At 41.8% G+C, this 18,914-nt stretch overlaps 1 protein-coding gene across 1 annotated transcript; it reads right to left on the reverse strand.

The window, feature by feature from the left end:
- Positions 1 to 79: 79 nt before the first annotated feature.
- Positions 80 to 18,304, reverse strand: ago1 (argonaute RISC component 1). Its single transcript, XM_017423750.3, has 19 exons — positions 18,141 to 18,304; positions 13,230 to 13,416; positions 11,022 to 11,142; positions 10,760 to 10,941; positions 10,178 to 10,314; positions 9,767 to 9,901; positions 9,416 to 9,503; positions 8,700 to 8,847; positions 7,506 to 7,625; positions 7,286 to 7,408; positions 7,034 to 7,167; positions 6,504 to 6,688; positions 5,939 to 6,098; positions 5,500 to 5,590; positions 3,678 to 3,872; positions 3,462 to 3,596; positions 3,276 to 3,377; positions 2,983 to 3,182; positions 80 to 2,761 (listed from the first exon to the last, which is right to left on the reverse strand). The coding sequence occupies exons 1-19, from the start codon at positions 18,163 to 18,165 to the stop codon at positions 2,653 to 2,655; spliced, it is 2,577 nt and encodes an 858-aa protein (XP_017279239.1). The 5' UTR covers positions 18,166 to 18,304; the 3' UTR covers positions 80 to 2,652.
- Positions 18,305 to 18,914: the final 610 nt, after the last annotated feature.

Here is an 18,914-nt window from a genome sequence, read left to right on the forward strand (position 1 = left end):
GAAAAGTCTTCGTGACTTTTCAATAAGTTGAACTAAACTAACTAAAACACCACAACAGAGAACAAACAAGTCAAAAACCTACAGAAGTAATAAAAAACAATTTTATTTTTATTAAAAAATAACCCTCCCCAACAGAGTTCCAATACTACCACACACAACCAAAGTAATATGCTTCAGTGTCCTTTCGTTCATATCTATTGGGAAGTGCTATGACAAGGACTGTTATTGATCAGTGGCTTCGATATTGCTTAGTCAGACCGTGAGGCTGTGTGGAGAGGAGTGGACTCTCCCGTGTCCACGATACATTTCCAGGGGGATGGCATTTTTTGTGCCCCCCCTTTGCAAGGTGCTTTTGTGACTTCAGTAAGTGAAGAACTGCATCTGGTTTTAGTGGTGCTGGGAGGTACCCCAGTCTTGTATTTAAGTACAGAATGCGGAGTAAAACACTGGCCTCAACTGTGAAAGGCCAAGCATGTGTTGGGCCAAAATATATAACATGTAAATATGATATATTCATATATACAAATCACCTTGGACACGATGAAGGATCAGTAAACCGGTGTACAAAGGCATTTGGATTATGCAAGTTCATAAATATGATTTTAAAATCAAACTCATCTGATTTTTTTTTTCTTTTTAAATCCCTTTCAACTTTAAGGGGTTTCGACCATCAGACAAGATTTGAGGCGCTTTAAGGGCAGCTGCGGTGGAATTTTGAGACCGTCTCCACAGTGCCCTCTTGAGGATACACTCTGATAATAGTCACAATATTTAAAATGACAAAAACTATCAGTCTCAATCACCATTACACAATCGAGGCAAAACAATTGACAGGCAGTGGTGAGCACAGGGCTCCTACCTCTAAGAAAACCAAAGTAAGGTGGCTCAGAATATCCAGTCATTTAAAAATAATTACATGCATTTTTCCATATATATAAATCCAGAGAGTGAGTGGATGTGAAGGCAGGGCTTAGTGAGTAGTAATAGAGACCCTCCCTGTCCAATAAGCAATCCCCCAACTGTGATGCCCATGCACACAGAGCACCAATAGGGATTGGCTAACACAGACTAGAGGATTGGGACAGAGGATGCTGAATGTGTGTAATGCCAAAAGTGAAAACAAATGGCAAACAAAGAAAGTGGTAGAAAGGCTAATGAGTGATAGTTTGGCCTGAAAGGGAATGAGGAGGGCAAGTGCATGACTTTGTCTTTCACTAGATGCTAAAAAAAAAAAAAAAGGAAACTAAGAGGACGTATATGTGTGCTTTTATTATCCAGGCTATGAGCAGTGAATGCCTGCAGAAGGAAGAGCTGTGGGTGAAACCGGGTGGAAGTTAGGCGTGTACAGGTATGCAAAGAATTTTGTGAATGGAAGTGTAAGATGCACGGAGTGGCATCATCTCCTCTGACACAAGTAGGAATGTGCAGAATGATCGAAGCAAGGTCGACGGCTGGACGGGAGTTCAGCCTTGCAGCACTTGAGTGATCACAAACTCTACGTTTGCCCGTTTTCAAATCTACAAAATAGTGTTGCCTATTGCCTTATTTCTGAAAAGCAATGAAAGTGTGACTGTAAAACTCAAAAGTAGTTTGGTTCAAGTCTTCCAAAAGACGTTCATAATTCTGAGGTACAAAAAAAAAAAAATCAATATGTAAACAAAAAGTGCCTCAAATCCTTAAAGAGCAATGAACACAGAAATAATCTTCCTGCTTAAGTGCCCCTTTTTAATTGGTTGGCATCACTTTTGGCTGGTTAATAATGCTGGTTTAGGTGCATGGGGTGCAAGTATATTTGATACACTCTATGCAAATGGTCCCTCTACTGTTACGCTAAGCTTGCCTCTACAGGCTAAAACTCTAGGGACTGGCCAACAAGGACAGGGTGCAGCAGCATGTCTCTCCTGGGTCTATACAGCTACACCTTCTTCTGTCTCTGCTAATGTAAAGACCAGGTGACTAAAACTCTGAATGTGCAGGACAGGTGGCACCTACATGCTAACGCTAAGTGCTAATGTACCATACCTCAGACTCCAAGGCTGCTTAAAAAAAAAACATTATTCGAAAACATTAAAAACATGAATGTCTTTCATGACGATGTTTAAAAAAAAATTAAAAGAAGTCATACATGTAAGTGTGCGTGCTCAGTACCCCCCCTCTGGAGGACCCCAATGCTAAGGGGCTTGGAACACTGGCATCCGGCTTTCGGATGGGTAAAGAGGCAGCATTGTGGTGGCAGTTAAAAAAAAAGTTTTAAAACTTTTTTTTTTCTCCTTTTCTAAACACCTATTTTTCCTCCCATTCGTATTGCATACTTACTTAGATAGGAGTGTGAAGGTAGCGTACAAGAAAATTACATAATAATGTCCACATTAAAAAAAAAAATTCAACATAAAAAAACAACTGTCCTGATAGTAATAAAAACAAAAGTACAAAAAAAAAACCTTTTGAGTGCATGAAGATGCATTCTGGCTGTGTTTACAGGAGAGGAGTGTTATGTTTCATGGATCTGAGTGACAAACTGGCACGTCTGCGGACGATGTGTAGTGGGCAGTTGTTGGGAATAAGGGATGGGGATGAGGTGGGAGTGGGCTTCCTGCCCGCTCAGGTAGAAATGAGGTGGGAGGAAACGATGGCGATGATGGCTGGCGAGGCTCAGGCGAAGTACATGGTCCTCAGAGTGTCGTGGTGAATCTGAACAGCTTTCGCCAGCGCCTGGGGGTCCCGGCCGTTACTCTGACCGGATACGTGACTGCCCTCTCCACTGCAAAGAGACACCAGAAAAAAAGAAGAACTTGAGTATAAACCAGTTAGACTTAACAGATAATTAAAACAAAGACGTTGGTAACGTGTCAGAACAAATCCCTGCCAAGATCAGTTTAAAAACAAACAAGGATGAAGAATTTTACTCGATAAATATAATCCGTTTTAAACATTTCACTTCTAAACAACAATTATGAGAAAACTTTTTTTTAGCACACCAACCTGTCATGTTCTTTGTCCACCAGATGGTAGCGGGCTCGGAAGGCCACCAGACGAGCGTAGTAGGCTGGCGCAGGGATGGAAACCGAGCGGGTGCAACGAACATACGTGTGGCACAACTGGTAGGTTAAAATCTGCAACTCATCAGCTGTGAAACGATTGTCGTCCCACAAGACGTAGTAATGAGACGGCCGGCTGGTACCCTGGTGACAGAGTGGAGTATTAGGAAAATGCATTTACTGAACTCCAACAACTTCACTGACTATAAAACATTAAAATATTTCTGTTATTCATACCTGTATGCCTGCATGACTGCAAAGGTAGAAGTCAAACTCAAAGGGATGAGTGATGCTGGTGTCCACCGTAGTCCCTGCAGGTATGTTCCCACTCTTACCAATCTGGAAAAGAAAACAGCAATAATTGTCAATTCCCCGAAAACAATTGAATATAAATTATTAATAAAGAAAAACTAGTAATCGCACCCTCTCAGACTTGTCAGCACAGAAGAGGCGTGTGTGGTGGCGTTTCTGTACCACGATGTAGGTGATACCAGGCTGATAGTCTTTCTCCAACTTTATGCACGCATCTCTGATCGCCAGGAGCTCATAGTGGAGAATCTACACATTAAAAGGTTTGTAATTAGGGCTCAACCTGCAAATAAAAAGCGTAACAGTTTATGTCAGCCTTATTCTGCATACCTGTGGCAACTGTCCCTCAGGAACACCATCTCTGTAGAAAATGATCCTGGTGGGTTTAAAGCGGGTCGACTTGTAGAACTGGATTAGCAGTTCGCGCACCATGTAGGACAAATCTTCGATGATTTCCTGCCTGGGTCTCTGGACGCGTACTGTGGCACAGTATCTGCTGGGATGGGCATCCATACTGCCTACCACCTGGAAGAACAGGTGTGAAAACAACTGAACATGACACTCATCGAGGGGCATAGAAGAAGTTGACTCATCAAACAGAAAAACGTGGAAAAAAGGATAAAAAGTTCTTAAATTTGCTCTTAAACTGCTTCAGTCATAATGTCCTTTCATGAGTCATTTCTTTATCCTCTTTTCTATAGCCTATAGCCAACCTTCAAGGCTGCATCTGAAAAGTGTGAGACTCAACATTAAAACTGCATTTTTCTCCTGTCAAAAACGTTACAATCATCCTTTTTCAGCAGTCGTCCTCCTAAGCTGGATGATGCAAACATTATCCACTCTCCTCTCCCATCCTCTCTCTGCCTGACTCAATCATTTGTCACGATTGCTAGGCAACAACACATCCAACCACAGCTGAGCTGAGGTCAAGCGCAGACGAGAGTTGACGTCATTTCCTTTCTGAATGTGAGTCAGTGATGAGCCATTTGTTACCCTACATCCTGAACCGACTCCACCCTTACTCCTCTTTTCGTCAGCCTCGGGTGTGTACTGAGGGCGAAACAAAACAGAGTTGTTTCATGACGTGGGTTAAAAAGACGGAGAAAGTCTGTCCGTTTACTACGTGTATAATGAATTTTAAAAAAAAAACAAAAAAATTTATTAAAATCCATTTCAGCCTGAACTATTAAGTTACACTCAGCATATAAATGTTTTGAAATGGTTCTGGCATCTTTCTGAATTAGAACAGCAATAAAATATTATAGTATTCAATATTTAAATTATTTTCCTTTTAATTTTTAGTTATTTAAAAGGAGATGAATGAATTAAAATGCCAAACAAAGACGATCACAAACAAAAATAACCGTTTTTACTCATTTCATTTCATTTAAAAGTATTAAATAGACACACAAGTTGAATGTGAGCTGAAGTTCTTAACTTTCCTTTTTTTAAAGTTTGATTTGTTTTGAATTTAAAATGTTCCAGCTCTTTTCCCTCAGATATGCTATTTATAGCGCTGGCATTCTTTTCTTACCTGCATTACAGAGTGCAGTAGCCGCCCGGAGTCACAGTCACTAAGCAACCACAACTGGTATTTTTAATGAGAGCTGGAAATAATTTGCATTATTTACATGTTCGTGCTGTTTTTATTTGACTATAAAAGGAGCGCACTGACAACCATGGCATTTCAACAGCCAACACAGAACAAAAAAAAACAAAACTGTGGTTTCATTGAGTGGGCACTTTAGTTTACAGTTATAATAAATACATGTTATATTTCACTGAATTATTTTCTTCTGTCTTTGAAAATGTTTGAAGTAGAAACGCCAGATTTATATTTTATTATCCCGCTCTGAAAAGGTTTACAGAAAACAGATTTAATCCATATTTAGCATCCAACTCAAAACACTTATTGAATAAACTATTTTTTCTTTAAAATTACAAGGGCAATTATTTATTTTCAAGACAAATACTAATAAAGTATATTCACAAGTTACCAGAGCCAAAAGCTCATTAAGTGTTTCCAACCTACGGGTTGAATGTGAAAGCTGGATTTGACACGCGGCTGGCTGGGTTTCCCTTTCTTTTCCTGACATTGTCTTTATGTTCCAGCAGTATTGTTTGTATTGAAGGTGTGATTTCAGACACTTACAGCAGTAATGGAGGGCTTCTTGCCATCTCCAGCTGGAGGGTGTGTGACATCTGCTCCCAGGAAGATAACTGGCTGCTGAAACACTGCTGACCTGGAGACACACACGAGGGAGGAGATGTAACTGAGACTTGCTCATCAAGGCAAAGGGTCACTTAAAGAACTTATTAAATCAGAAATGCTGAGACGGGACAGTATGTTGCTCAGCAAGCCTGCGAGGGCTTCAAATACACCGGACAAAAATAGACATGTTTAACTTTAATACTCCAGATCGCAAGTCGTACTTTTAGGACTAGAAAAAGTAAACCATGAAGAAAATGTGGCTATAATGGGCCTGATTGCTCCATGTTTTGTGTAAAATACAGCAATGGATTTTTTCAGATGCTCTAGATGTAAAAAAAACCAAGGTGTGACATAAAATACAGCTCAAACAGGAACGTACCTTTGGTGAGGCACCAGGATGTTGTTTATGCCTCCCAGCTTTACGTTAATCTTGAGGCAGAGGTTGGAGAGGGTTTGAGGTGACGTCTTTACCACGTTCTTCACCTGAACGCACTGCGTGGCCATGCCGAGGAGAGTGTCTCCCACTCGCTTCACCTCAGCTGGACGGGACGGATTGGAAATCAGTCAAAGATCACATCACAGCGCCTAATGACCGCAGTGGTAATCCTTTAATGCTGGGTTTTCAGTAATCTGACTTGATAATGATGCCATGACAGCAGCGCATTTCTGAAAATAGTTTGTGATTTGGTGACTACAACACAAATACATCCTCCTCTACTGTTAATGTGTGTCATTTATTAACACACTGCTGATTGAAGTGCAAAAAGAACAGATCAGATGTTGAAGCTGTGAACTTTGATTCTAAAATCTATTAGCACATTTTTAAACTGTAAAGAATTAAAAGCATATTTACCACCGCATGCATTACGTTTTCTTTTGATAACAGTACGGCGACAAGTGGTGTGTCTGATTTAAAAGAAAGTGATAAAAACAGGACTGAGTACCATAGACGGGAGTTTTTCCAGGCAGGATGACGATGATGAGCTGCAGTCCAGAGTAGGTGTTCTTCAGATGTCTGAACATGGGCTCCACGCTGTCGGCTCCCTGGGCGTATTTACAGAAGCACGGCTGGCCTTGGATGGGCATCCCAGCATCCTTAGAGATTTTTCGCAGCTGGTCTGTGAAGTTCCTGAGTTAAAACCACAGCGTAGTGGGGACAAATTTCACTTAATAAAATAAAAGCAGGCTGTGATTTATAACTGACTTAGTTTGAAATAGTCTTGTGAAAGCCGGTCTTCATTCAGAAATATTTAACGCTTCACGTGAGAGCAGATTTTTGAGAATCTGAACAGTTTGGTTCATTGCAAAGCATGGAAGAGGGATGTTTATTTTCTACCGAACATTTAAAGTAAAAGTAGATCTAATGATTTAAGTCAAAGTTTAAAACGCAGACAAAGAATGTCAGGAGTGAAAGAAACATTTAATCCTTTCAGCAACAAAATAATCCTGACTGCTGCTACTCATTAGCACTTACTTCAGCACCTCCTCTCTGCACTGTTTCTGGGGGGCAAAGCAGGCTATGGCCCAGACTTTGATCTCGATGCCATTGTAAAACTGCTTCCCCCTCATGTCCCACACTCCTTGGTTGGGGGTGGCTATGGCCCGGTTCTGTGGGGGAAAAGAACCACACAAGCAACCGTGTAAGTCGACCTGTCTGTTTTTGAGCAGTTGCATGTTTGGCAACATAAAAGCAACAGCTCGTTGCCGACAGATGAGCCATGTTTACCCGTCCTCCGTACTGCAGAATCGGAGCTGGCAGGACTCTGCCCGTCACCTCAGCCATATCGTCTTTCACCTTGATCCCAAACTCCTGGATGTAGGGGTCCAGGTTGAAGTTGGCGTTTTTCATCTGTGGAGATTGAAGAACAAAGCCTCAGATCTCACTGCCTCCAACTATAAATCCCAGGTGCATATAGTTTCATGTGTTACGTCAGATTTGAACTCACCAGCCTGCTGATCTCCTCTTGTCGGTCGGGTGCAGAGCGAGCTGTTGCTTTGATCATCGTGGAGGTCTGGTTATCTGTCAGCTTCTTGATGCATCGTTGACCAGCTACAATGTTGCACACCTGGAATGAGTAAACCCAGAGATTCACTGAGGTTTAAGCATCAGAACGGCTTTAGGTTTCTGTGTACATGACATTTTTATTCTCGCCAAAAGGTGAAGGTGAACGATGATGTCTTTGTCTGCGTTACCAAAATAAACTGGATGAATTTTCATGAAACTGACAGAAAGACATTATTGGATGTACATCTACAACTGATTAACTTCTGGGGGTCAACCTAATCCAAGATGGCTGCCACAGCCAACTGACCCTAAAAATCACAAAAATGGCTGTAACTCAACCAGTTTCATAGATATTAACCTAAAATCATGCAGACGTAACTGGAACTGATGCCAACATTTAATCTGAGAGCTAACAAATTGCATAAAATCTTTGCCATTACGCATTTTATCATCAACTTTGTCTGTTAGCGAAATATCTCATGAACCATTGGACAAATTTTCATAAAATTTTCAAGAAATAATCCATAGATGTACTTCTATATCTGATTAACTTTTGGAGCAAATACAGTTCAGATAGCTGCCACAGCCAACTGACCTTAGAAAACACAAAAATGGCTTTAATTCAGTCAATTGTATGGATATTGTGCTAAAATTTGGTGTGCTAATAGCTGAGAGTTATTTGCAACACATACTCCAAGTGGTACACATGAAGCACGATTTGTTTAAAACTTTAACACTAACTGTTCGAGTCAACTCTGTTTGTTAGTAAAATATCCCATGAACCACTGGACTGATTTTAATTAAACTTACAGAAAATAATCATTGGTGTCAGTCCAACTGAAGAAGACTGCCACAGCTAACAAAAATAGCTATAATTCAGTCAATTTTGCAGATATTGTGCTAAAACTTGATGTAGTATCTGAAAGTTATTCACACCACATGCTCTGATATCGCATGAGACTGTGCAAGTTTCGACACAAAGTCTACCTCTCTGTCATTTCACACCATAAAATGATCTTGGTATGAAAGGAGGAGGGCGATGTGCTTTCCTTTCTGCCAGCACTTCAATATTCTTAGCTTTAAAGCTTAAATAACCAATTCACCACAACTGAATCCTCCCTGGCTACGTCCTTACCTCCAGGGGCAGATAGGTGTGCTTTTGTTCCTGTCCCACTTGTAGACAGGGCAGGTGGGGGTATTTCAGCTGCAGGTTGTACTTCTGCTTGAAGTACTGGGCCACAGTACATTCTACTGTCTGCCCGCTTTCAAGCTGCAGAGGAAACCTGGTCCGCAGAAAGAAATGGATAAAAAACATCTGTCATTGTCCAACTCCAGATTTGCAGGTTTTAGTGAGGGTTACTTTCAAAAGTTATGTCTGATGTAAAAAAAGAAGATCTATAATTCATTTTATTAATTCTGTACCGAATGCAGAAGCATGTGAGCACTGATTAGAGTCATTTATCAAAGGATTTCAGAGGACAATAAACACATTAATAAGTCTGTTTTTTTCACATTCAGCATATTCTAATTTTTCCATTAATCTGAGTTAAAGTCAGTATGAATGTTTAATTGCTTTAGATGACATTTAGATAAGACTTTAAACTGAATTAAATGATAAATTATATTAGCTATGCTGCCTTATTTTGTGGCAATAATTGCAAAATACGACGACACCAGATTTTGGTAAACATCATCCTCTATGTCACCAAAACATTTCTGTGCAACTGAAGCTGCTTGAATTTTAGCAACAAACTCTTTATATTCTATTCTTTTTAGTGTTTAATTATTTCACTGTGAATATAAAAGAGAAGATAATAGGATTATAAAAGCTGCATGTTATTTTATATTTACGTCTGGTGGCTGGCAGGACGTCTGGTGACATTGCATACACGGTATTTCCTCTTCATTTGTCCGCAGTGTGTCACCTCCACCTTCAGGCCTGAAAACAATCAGTGGCACAGAGAAGAATTAAGACAACTTGAAACCAAAAGGCTGACAAAATTCAAAGTAATCCCGTTAAATTAAAAAATTCAGATAAACATAAAGTTAGGAGACGCATCACTGAATGGTAGGAACTTATGAGCTTTATAACGCATTCTGTTGAAGGAAAATGATAAACTTTAGATAAGAGCTAGAAGGTTTATTGGTTTGGGGTCATCCTGATGTTCAGTGGGTTATTTTAAAAACAACTAACTTTCTTACCTTTAATTTCCTTAGTGAAGCGAACCCTCTGTGAGTCTGTGAGAGTTTTAGGCTGCTCATCAATGTTGCGAATGTCTAAAACCTCACACATGAACTCAATTACCGGCTGAGCTTTGTAGAAGGCCGTGGCGGACACTAGAGGGAGACAGAGAGCAGCGAATAAGTTCCCAGATAAAAGTTGTGACTTCAGCCACAATGATAGCAATTATTACCCAAGTGAATTACATTTAAAAGCAGTAAAAAAAAAATAAATAAACAGAGAAAGCACTTATGAATGTCAGCCATGATTTAATTCCTTTTTTTGTCACAGACTTCATGTTTACATGTCTGTGTACTCATGCAGTGTCAGTAAAAGCCACTGAGATCACTGAATGACTTCACACACTGATGAGCTCGTCTTCAGTGACTCACCATCGATGTTAAGCATCATCTTCCACATGGCGGGGCGCACAGACTGATGAAAGCCAAACCATACTTCCCTCCCCCCACCCAGTGGGTGGTAGTATCCTTCAGGTGGGGAGAAGAATGAACGGCCCACTGGAGTGTACCTTATCGGAAGAAGTTGAGACGTGGAATCGATAAATAAGACAGTTTCAGACATGCTGATTAGGAAACGGGATACACGGTCACTGAACTGATATCTGTTGCATGTGGAATTTTTGAACACGGTCAGGTCCTGAAGCGAGTTATCGTGAAACTATTACTCAGCATTGTTCTGACAGTTTCACACAGGTCTCAGCTAACAATTGTCTTTTGTGGAGTGACTCATGCCTGAAGCTATGATGGTCACCCAAGTGAAAAAAGGAACTCGACGAACCCTGCTAATGTGCACAAAAGGCCGTCAAGTTTATTGGCAAAAAAAGGCCAAAAATCACAACTTGTTACTCAGGTTGAACACAAATGACAAAACTGACAGACAGCCAGGGTGTTGGAATATGAGTCCAGGTGCATATTTAGGTCAGTAAAAATGTTTCTAAGAAACAAATGATTTACCTCATAGAGGCTAAGTGACGCATAGCCACGTCCAGGGCTTGAACTGAGTCGAGGGGGACCTGCAGCCGCCCGCTGACCAGAGTCTCCTGCAGCAGGCGCCATGACACCTTGGCCAGCCAACGAATGGACACCTTAAAGATTCGATCCTTACCCTCACCAGGGATGGTTACCTCGAAATCCACCTGGAGAGACAGCAGACAGGACATAAAGAACAAAGAACAGAGAAAGACAACCTAGGAATAAAACCAGCACAAACGCTTACCTTCTCGCTCCCAATAGGAAGTGCTAGCACCGTGTAAATGTTCTTCTTTCCATCATACACCGGCTTCCTGTCACCAAAGAGCTGGGGCTTGAAATGTTGGACCATGTACTCCACCACCTCTCTGCAGGAACCAAACATAAAATGGCTTTAATCAATAAAAACAGAAATTGAAGCCACAGTTCCCCATCAGGATGCTTTATTGCGACAGGGTTCTTAATATGATAAAAGTATTGATCAAGCAGGATACAGCTGCTGGGTGCAGTGTATCGGGGTCACGGCGGGAGGGAAAGGAACAAAAAGAGCGAGGGTGCAGGTGGCAGCAGGGGCAATGTTCAAAGTCCTGCTCTTCATTTGAGTGTGGGGGATGAGAAGTGCTTTATAAAGAGAAAAGGTCAAAGGCCTCAACCTTTGCATGCATTTTTGAACCTTTTGTGTCTCAAATTCAAAATGTACTGAAGCTGGGAAAACCTCTGAATTTCAAGGGAAATTTTATTTAGATATGTAGCTTTTAAGGATTTCTGAAACTTTGTTTTATAACTGAAAACTAAAGATATTGACTCTCTCATTTGTGTATTTTAGAGGCTTCATAAGCTGATCTCTCACATTTTCTAAATCAACTGAGTTATAGCAATATTTGTTTTTTATGGTCAAAAAAGAATGACGTTTAGGCAGTCATGCTCATTTCTGCTTTAAATGGCAGAAATATGTTTTTGATTAGTAATAACTCTGCGATAGAAACACACACTAGATATTTTCTTAGTCGACAAATACATTGACGACATTGATAGCTTCATCATGTTGGCAAATAAAAATCTGGTTTCAAACAGATGCCCCAATCAAAATAGCTCCAATGAATATCAGCAGTCATCTAATGTTACGAGGCAATTAGCAACGAAGAGTCGTTCAGTTGGTGTCAAAGCTGTGTGGGCCTACTGGAAACAAACAGACAATAAATAGTCTTATAGTCCTGCTAACAGCCAGCCCTGATACTTGAATCCACATGAGACAACTGTGGAGCATGATGGGGGATCATATGTTGTTGACAGCCACCACAGTCACGAGCCTGACACCACGTTAGTGTCGGAATAAAAGCATAGAAAGCATTCAAGCCTCCATAAAAACATGAATCCTGTCGGATCAAATATTAGGAAACATACCAATTAAGTGCCAGGTTGCCAATTACCATCAAAGGCACAGAAGAAAGCTTTTTTTTATTATTTTTTAAAGGAGCTGGTTCTCTGGGGAGCCATGACAAACGTCAGCATCGCAGACAGCACATTTCCCTGGTGAGCACTGAAATTTAGGTTTATGTACTGTTTAATGCTGAGATTAAAGTAATGAATGTGACAAATCATAAACATGGCAGATCCTTTTTGTTTTGTTCCTGAATGTGGTCTGAACCAGTAAAACTGCACAGAGACAGTAGTTACACGAAGAAAAGCCTGAAGACTGCAAGCATTTAAACTAAAAAGCCCATTTTACAACCGCAGCATTATTACCCTTTAGTCTGCCCATTTTATCCAATTCCTCTGGTAAAATCCAGGGCTGAACTGAACTGAATATTTCAGGTATCTTCACCTTGAGTACTGAACAAACTCAGAGTACCGATATGCATATATTCCTCACTTTGAGGGCAGAAAAAAAGGAACTGTTCTTTAATAGTTTAAATGACATCTGGCTTCGTTTAAGCATTGCTTTCTCAACAAACTGTGGCACATATGCAGCTAAATCTAATGAAATGATATAAAATATGTCAATTCCATGTAGAAAGAAAAACTTTGGACGTTTCTTTTCCATTCAACTACACATTAGTTGCACTTTACCAAGATTTCCTGTGATTTTAGTTTTTGTTTTTTTTTGTTTCGATTCACTTTCTCGTAGTTTTTGTGTTTATGGGGCATGTTGCGTGATTTGTTTTACATCCTGATTTTATAAAGCTCGTGTTTGCGTGAGGGGTGGCGGTGGGCGGGTCGCTCTTTTCGAATCTTTGCTACCTGTGCACTCGGTTCTGCCAAGACAGAAGTTAAAAGTTAGCTTTTGGCTACATCTGCAACACGTTTCTGTGAAGTAAAAGAGTGACCACAAGGAGCTGAACAGGACAACAGAAAGATCTTGTCTTTAATAACATTACCGGGGTTGACAACAACATCAAATTAAACAACAAACTGGAACTGAAGGTGTAACCAAAGCCGTCACAAGTTCTCCTACCTGTTGACTCGTCGTGGGCACTTGTCAGGCTTAATGTCCACCTCGTAGTGATAGACGTCCATCTTTGGGATCTCCACCTCGAAGTAGTTGGCCAGTAGTTTGATGGGCTTGCCCACGGTGCCCATGCCTGGCCGGCGGGGGGCATGAAACACCTGCTGCAGGGGTGGGGGGAAGACCCCCAAGGGCACTGGACAGACAGATTACAAGGAGGCATCCAGAAGGACAGGCAACGGAGGGAAGGGGGTTAAATGCAAACAGGGATTGAATAAAGAAAACGAAGAGTCGCAGAACATTAAAGTTGGTTAAATGAACACAAGAAAGAGGTGGCAAAGTAAATTATCAAAGCAGAGAAAACGAAGAAAAAGGGCCACAAAAGTGGGCATAAGTCAGGAAGGAAATGTAGGCAGAGAGAAAATAAAGCCCAATTAGTGGCCCCAAGATTCAACAGCAGGGACAGGAAGGAGAGGGAGGATAGGAACGAAAGGAAACAATGTCGAGAGAAGTGCAGCAGATGTGCGAGGCCAGAGAAAAACAGAGGGTGCATTATTAAAAAAAGGAAAGTACAGGACGATGAAGGGAGTTTGGGTAAAACAAGACAAACAAACAGATCAGGACAAAAATGAAGACAAGAGAATGAAGAAGAGAAGGAATAAATTAGAAGAATCATCCTCTGTACTGAAATGTTTCACCGCCTAAACTTTTCTTTGGACTTTTGATCAAACTTTCAACAAATCTGATCAACTGGTCACGTTTTTGTAAAAATATCACATTAGGAATAAACTTTTAAATAAATTATTTACTTTTAGAAGTACATAATTTATTTTTTTGTGAGCAAAAATAAAATAAAAGGAATGTTTTTTTTACCAAATGGATATTATAAACATATATAAACTAGAACTTGTAGTTTTCAACTTTCCAAAACATTTTAATTTTGTTTTATTTGATGTTTTTGTTACATATAATACTGTATAAAAATATCAGGCAGGTGTGAGGTAAAGAAACTGCTTAAATAAGTTATTTTACAAATAAAACTTCTTTTTTTTAATTGCTTTACAGGGCAAAGTGAGTGAGCAGAAAAGAAATTTAAATCAAATGGATAATTGGTGTCTTAATGGGAGTTCTTTCAGGTACTTTTGAACAAGCGCTGCAGGAAGGTTGTGTCTCGGAGAACTGACCACAGATCTGTGGAGGTCTCTGTCTTTGAACCCTTCCGTCTCTTCATTAAATCCCAGATACACCTGATGTTGACATCAGGACTCTGTACAGGACGCCAACTGTTGTCTTCTTTAGATTAAACTGAAAATCCAAACAGCACTGAAACATTTGCCTGGGAGAAACTTTGTTACTGTAGTTTAAATACTTTGTATCTTCTTGCTTTGCTCAGTCCTCTCATGGTGTTTGACACCAAGCTGTCTTCATCAACCTCACCTTCGTGACAGAGTTGGACAGGTCCTCGCCCAGTTTTAAACCCCCTTCACTTCCGTATATTTCAGATAATGACACCGTTTCAGCCAACATATATGACAAAAAAAGTTATCATTAACACCTGTTTGGTTTAATTGGTTAATCATCTGAGTAAATACTTGACTTTGAGCAAGTGTGCTTGTAGGAACTGAAGCTGCTTCAAAGGCTAAGGGTCCATCCATTCATTTTCTGCCACTTATCTGTGGTCGGGTCATGGAGGCAACAAGGCCAGGATGGGACTCTCCAGCTCCTCCTGGGGAATCCCAAGGTGCACCCTGGGATCTCTTCTCAGTGGGAAACCTCCTGATGTGCCTGAATGCTAATCAGATGCATGAACCGCCTCAGCTGGCTCCTTCTGATGCAGAGGAACAGCGGGTCTACTCCAAGCTCCCCCCAGATGATGGAGCTCCTCACCTTATCTCCCATTTCAGCCGCTTGCATCCAGGATCTTGTTCTTTAGGTCATGCCCCTACTTCATGACCAGCTTTGCCTTTCAGCTCAGCTCCTTCTTCACCATGACAGTCAGGAGAAACGTCCTCATTACTGAGGACAAGCCTCCAATCTGTCGATGCATCTCCTGCTCCATCCTACCATCACTTATAAACAGGACTCCGAGATACTTGGACTCCTCCGGTTGGGGCAGAGACCCATCACCAGCCCGGAGGAGACATTCCTCTTTTTTACAGGTTGGCAATGGGTGCTCACACCAAATTTTGTTTAGATGTAGATTTTGCTTTTGTTAGCTCACCTTGCCTCTTGTAAACTGCTAAAAAATAACAAATCAGAATTAGAAGTTCTCTTATTTTACAGCATGTTTTCACACCTGCCTAAAACTTTTGCGCTGTACTGTGTAATGTTTACCTGAACGCGTTTCGCTTTTGGTCATATATTAATAGCAGGTGCCAACGGGGGAGTTTATGCTTTAACATTTAACCAGATTTCTGCATGTGACACCGTTTGAGTGCAAGTTGATGTTTAACACTGACATGAGAGCAGGACTCTCTCTCTGAAACTGTACACGTCATCTAACCTCCATATCAACGCCCATAAAAGATTCACTTCTTTAAAAAGGTAATTGAGTCAAAACATATGACACAAAGTGTTGGGGGGGTGGGGTGGAGGGGGTCCTAGCTGTGACTCCTGCATAAGAGGGCCCCTCTGCTTTAACCTTCAGGTCCCCAGAGAGAAGCCCTCCTCCATCCCAACAAAGACCCCAGCTGCCCTGCTCCTCCATCTCACACACAGAAATACACGGCTGTACTACAGAGGGAGTGCCCCTCGCTACGATGAACGCACTGATACAGGGCCCCCCTCCCTCTGCATTCCCAGCCTCACCATGGAGACACCACAGCAACACAGCATTGTCATGGATATAAGGGGATCTGTGTGTGCGGGGCTGCCTGGAGGAGGCTGGGTGCCACTGTGGTCATGCCGAAGAGACCTTGGCCTTTTTCGGGTCTGCACCGACCACGGCCGCAGATAATGAGGAAGTGCCCGAGTGTAAGAAAGTCCTAACAGGTGCGAGTGAATTCCTCGACTTAAACGCTCAACCAGTTTGTTCACCGAGCCTAAAGAAAGAGCAATGGGCAAAAAAAAAAGAAAAAATAAAACTCTAAAGGATCCTCTGCTGTGTGTTCCCTCTGTGTGTAGAATCACACCTCCGACAAACACAGTAAACACAGATTCAAGACATGTGGTGACCACACATACTCTCAGAGCAAGAGAGGGCTCTTGTGTGCGAGGAACGTGCGAGCGCGGTTGCGATTGTTGCACAGTCGCGCACAAAGACGCACGCTTCTCCCTCGTGCCAGTGAAGGCAGATGGTGAGAAGAGGAGCCAGCGCTCTCACATATCCCAACACAATAGAGATCTCTCCCAGGCGGTAAGACTTAAAGTGGAGCATCACAACAAGACAACACTCACGACTTAATATTGTCTTTATAATAACAGAACACGACCAGAAAAATCACTGCTTTTAAAAGTTACATCCTAGAGAAAGTTGGGAAAGTTGATCAGTTAAGTCTTTATTATCTGAACACATTTTCACAAACTATCGTGAGAGGTGAGAGTAAATAAATAAAGCTTGAGATAAAAGCAGATCTCTAGTGTCGCAAGCGATAAAATGTGTTAGAGGGCTAAAACAAAATTTTACAAAGAACAAACATAAATCATCTTAAGAGAAACACCCCTTAAATTTAAAAAATATGAACCACTCGGTGCAATTCCTGGAAGACCCCAGCGTTCATCACCACAAGTCGACTACATGACGAAGAAAAACAACGACATCAGTTTCTTCGACCAAACTATGCCTTGGCAGCTGACCATGAAGCAAACATGTCTGATCAATCTGGGGAAAACAGCACACTTAATTGTCTCACTTCAAACACAAAAACAGACTTTAAAATGAGGGGCCTCAGGGGCCCTTCCCCCATCGAAAAAAAAAAAAACAACAAAAAACAAGCCATTCAATTTAATTCAATGTTTAGAAACAAGCATGAGAATCAGATTTACAACCTTTGGCCTAGATGCATGAAGAAAGCCAGCCTAAAATATATACAGATAGTTTGAGATGTGGGGTCAAAGAATTCAAAACTTTATTTCTACTTTTAAAATGTGGTTGAAGACCCTGATTAGGACATCTGACACTAGGTTAATACTGTCAGTAATTACCCACAACCTTCAGATTAGGAAATGTTCCCTAGTTTTGCCTTTAATTGCTCGCCTACACATCTGTGTCAACAAAGAAAATTTCCAAATTTAGATCATCTCTAGCTGGCATCAATCAACACTGGCTGCAAATCTGAAAGGGAAGCAAGCCTGCAGTGTACAACAAACAAAAAAAGAAGAAAGATAGAAATATCTGGGAGGTTTCTGCCTCTCCCAGCCCATAAGACAGGTCACTTCAACCCCAGGACAATCAAGTTTCCCCTAAATAAATAATTCACACTTTGGTGCAAATCTTAGGCCCCCAGAGACTGTGTTTATGTTGTAAGGAAGGTGCTGAGGTTAAACTGATGAAACAAACAGCCTGAGGGTCCAGCAGGCAGAGGGAGGCCGGTGTTCTGTGCGGGACATGCCGGGGGGACATGCGGGGGGACATGCGGGACACAGCCAGCTGCTGAAGGCGGGCTTCACTGAGATTCCCACGACCTCTCTGCCCCCGCACATGGACGGGGATAATGTCAGCGCTCCGCGGGGCTCGTCTGTGCTTCTAAATAACGTTATTTAAAATGATTGTTGCAGATGTAGACAGGAGGAGAGCCGTTTCCATCTCTTCCCCCTGAACGCTGCGGTTCAACGGAAGAGGGCTGATATCCTCGTACACCACCACCCCCCCGCCATCCTGAAGCTCCGTTTCTCCAATATGTATCTGCAGCCACGACTCGGATACACAGATTGATAATACTTGAAATGATTTAAGTAAAAAATAAAAAAAATTACACCTACCAGCGCCAGACGGTCCCGGCTCCATCCCATTCACTTAGCCGCGCAGGTACAAGCTAGCTAGTCCGGGGTGCTGTGGCCAAACCGCCGGCCCCTTCAGGCTGGAGGCGTCTCAGACTTCCAGCCCCCTCCTCTCGGCGTGTAGTCGTCTCCCTGCTCGGTGTACCCCCGCCCCCTGCCCCTTACCAAGATGCCACCCCCCACACACCCCCGCAACCAGACCCGCAGAGAGGAGTTGAGGCTAACGGCTGGTCCGCCCCGTTGACCCCGGAGCTGCTAACGGCGGAGCTGCAGGGAGAAAACGTCTCGACTCGAACCGCTTTCCTTCCACCGCGCGGCGGGTTTCAGCAGATGGTCCGCCGCGCTGTGATTTGTCGTCGGCGTGTTACGCTCCTTCTCGCCGTTCAGGCAGGATTCAACAGCAGAACAAAAAAGGCCAGCCCCTCATTTCTCCCCCCCACCACCACAACTAAAAAAAAAAAAAAAAAAAACTAAAACTTCTTCACTGCCATTTTAAAAAGTGCAAACGAACCGTTAATGAACTTGCTGTCACACCCCAGCGGCGGAGAGCGGAACTGCACCTCAGATGTACAAACATTTGTCATGGTCAGTCGGGAAAAAGAGTTTTTATTATTTATTAGGCTAAATATATACCCAAATAAATGTTAATTAATTTATGATCTGATGTTTGTGATAATAGAACAAAATAAAATCTAAAAACAGCTTTTACTGAAGGCTAGTCTGCCTTTTCTCAGCAGTTTTAGGATACTGACTACA

The sequence above is a fragment of the Kryptolebias marmoratus genome, linkage group LG16 (assembly GCF_001649575.2).
Source record: "Kryptolebias marmoratus isolate JLee-2015 linkage group LG16, ASM164957v2, whole genome shotgun sequence".
NCBI lineage: Eukaryota > Metazoa > Chordata > Actinopteri > Cyprinodontiformes > Rivulidae > Kryptolebias > Kryptolebias marmoratus.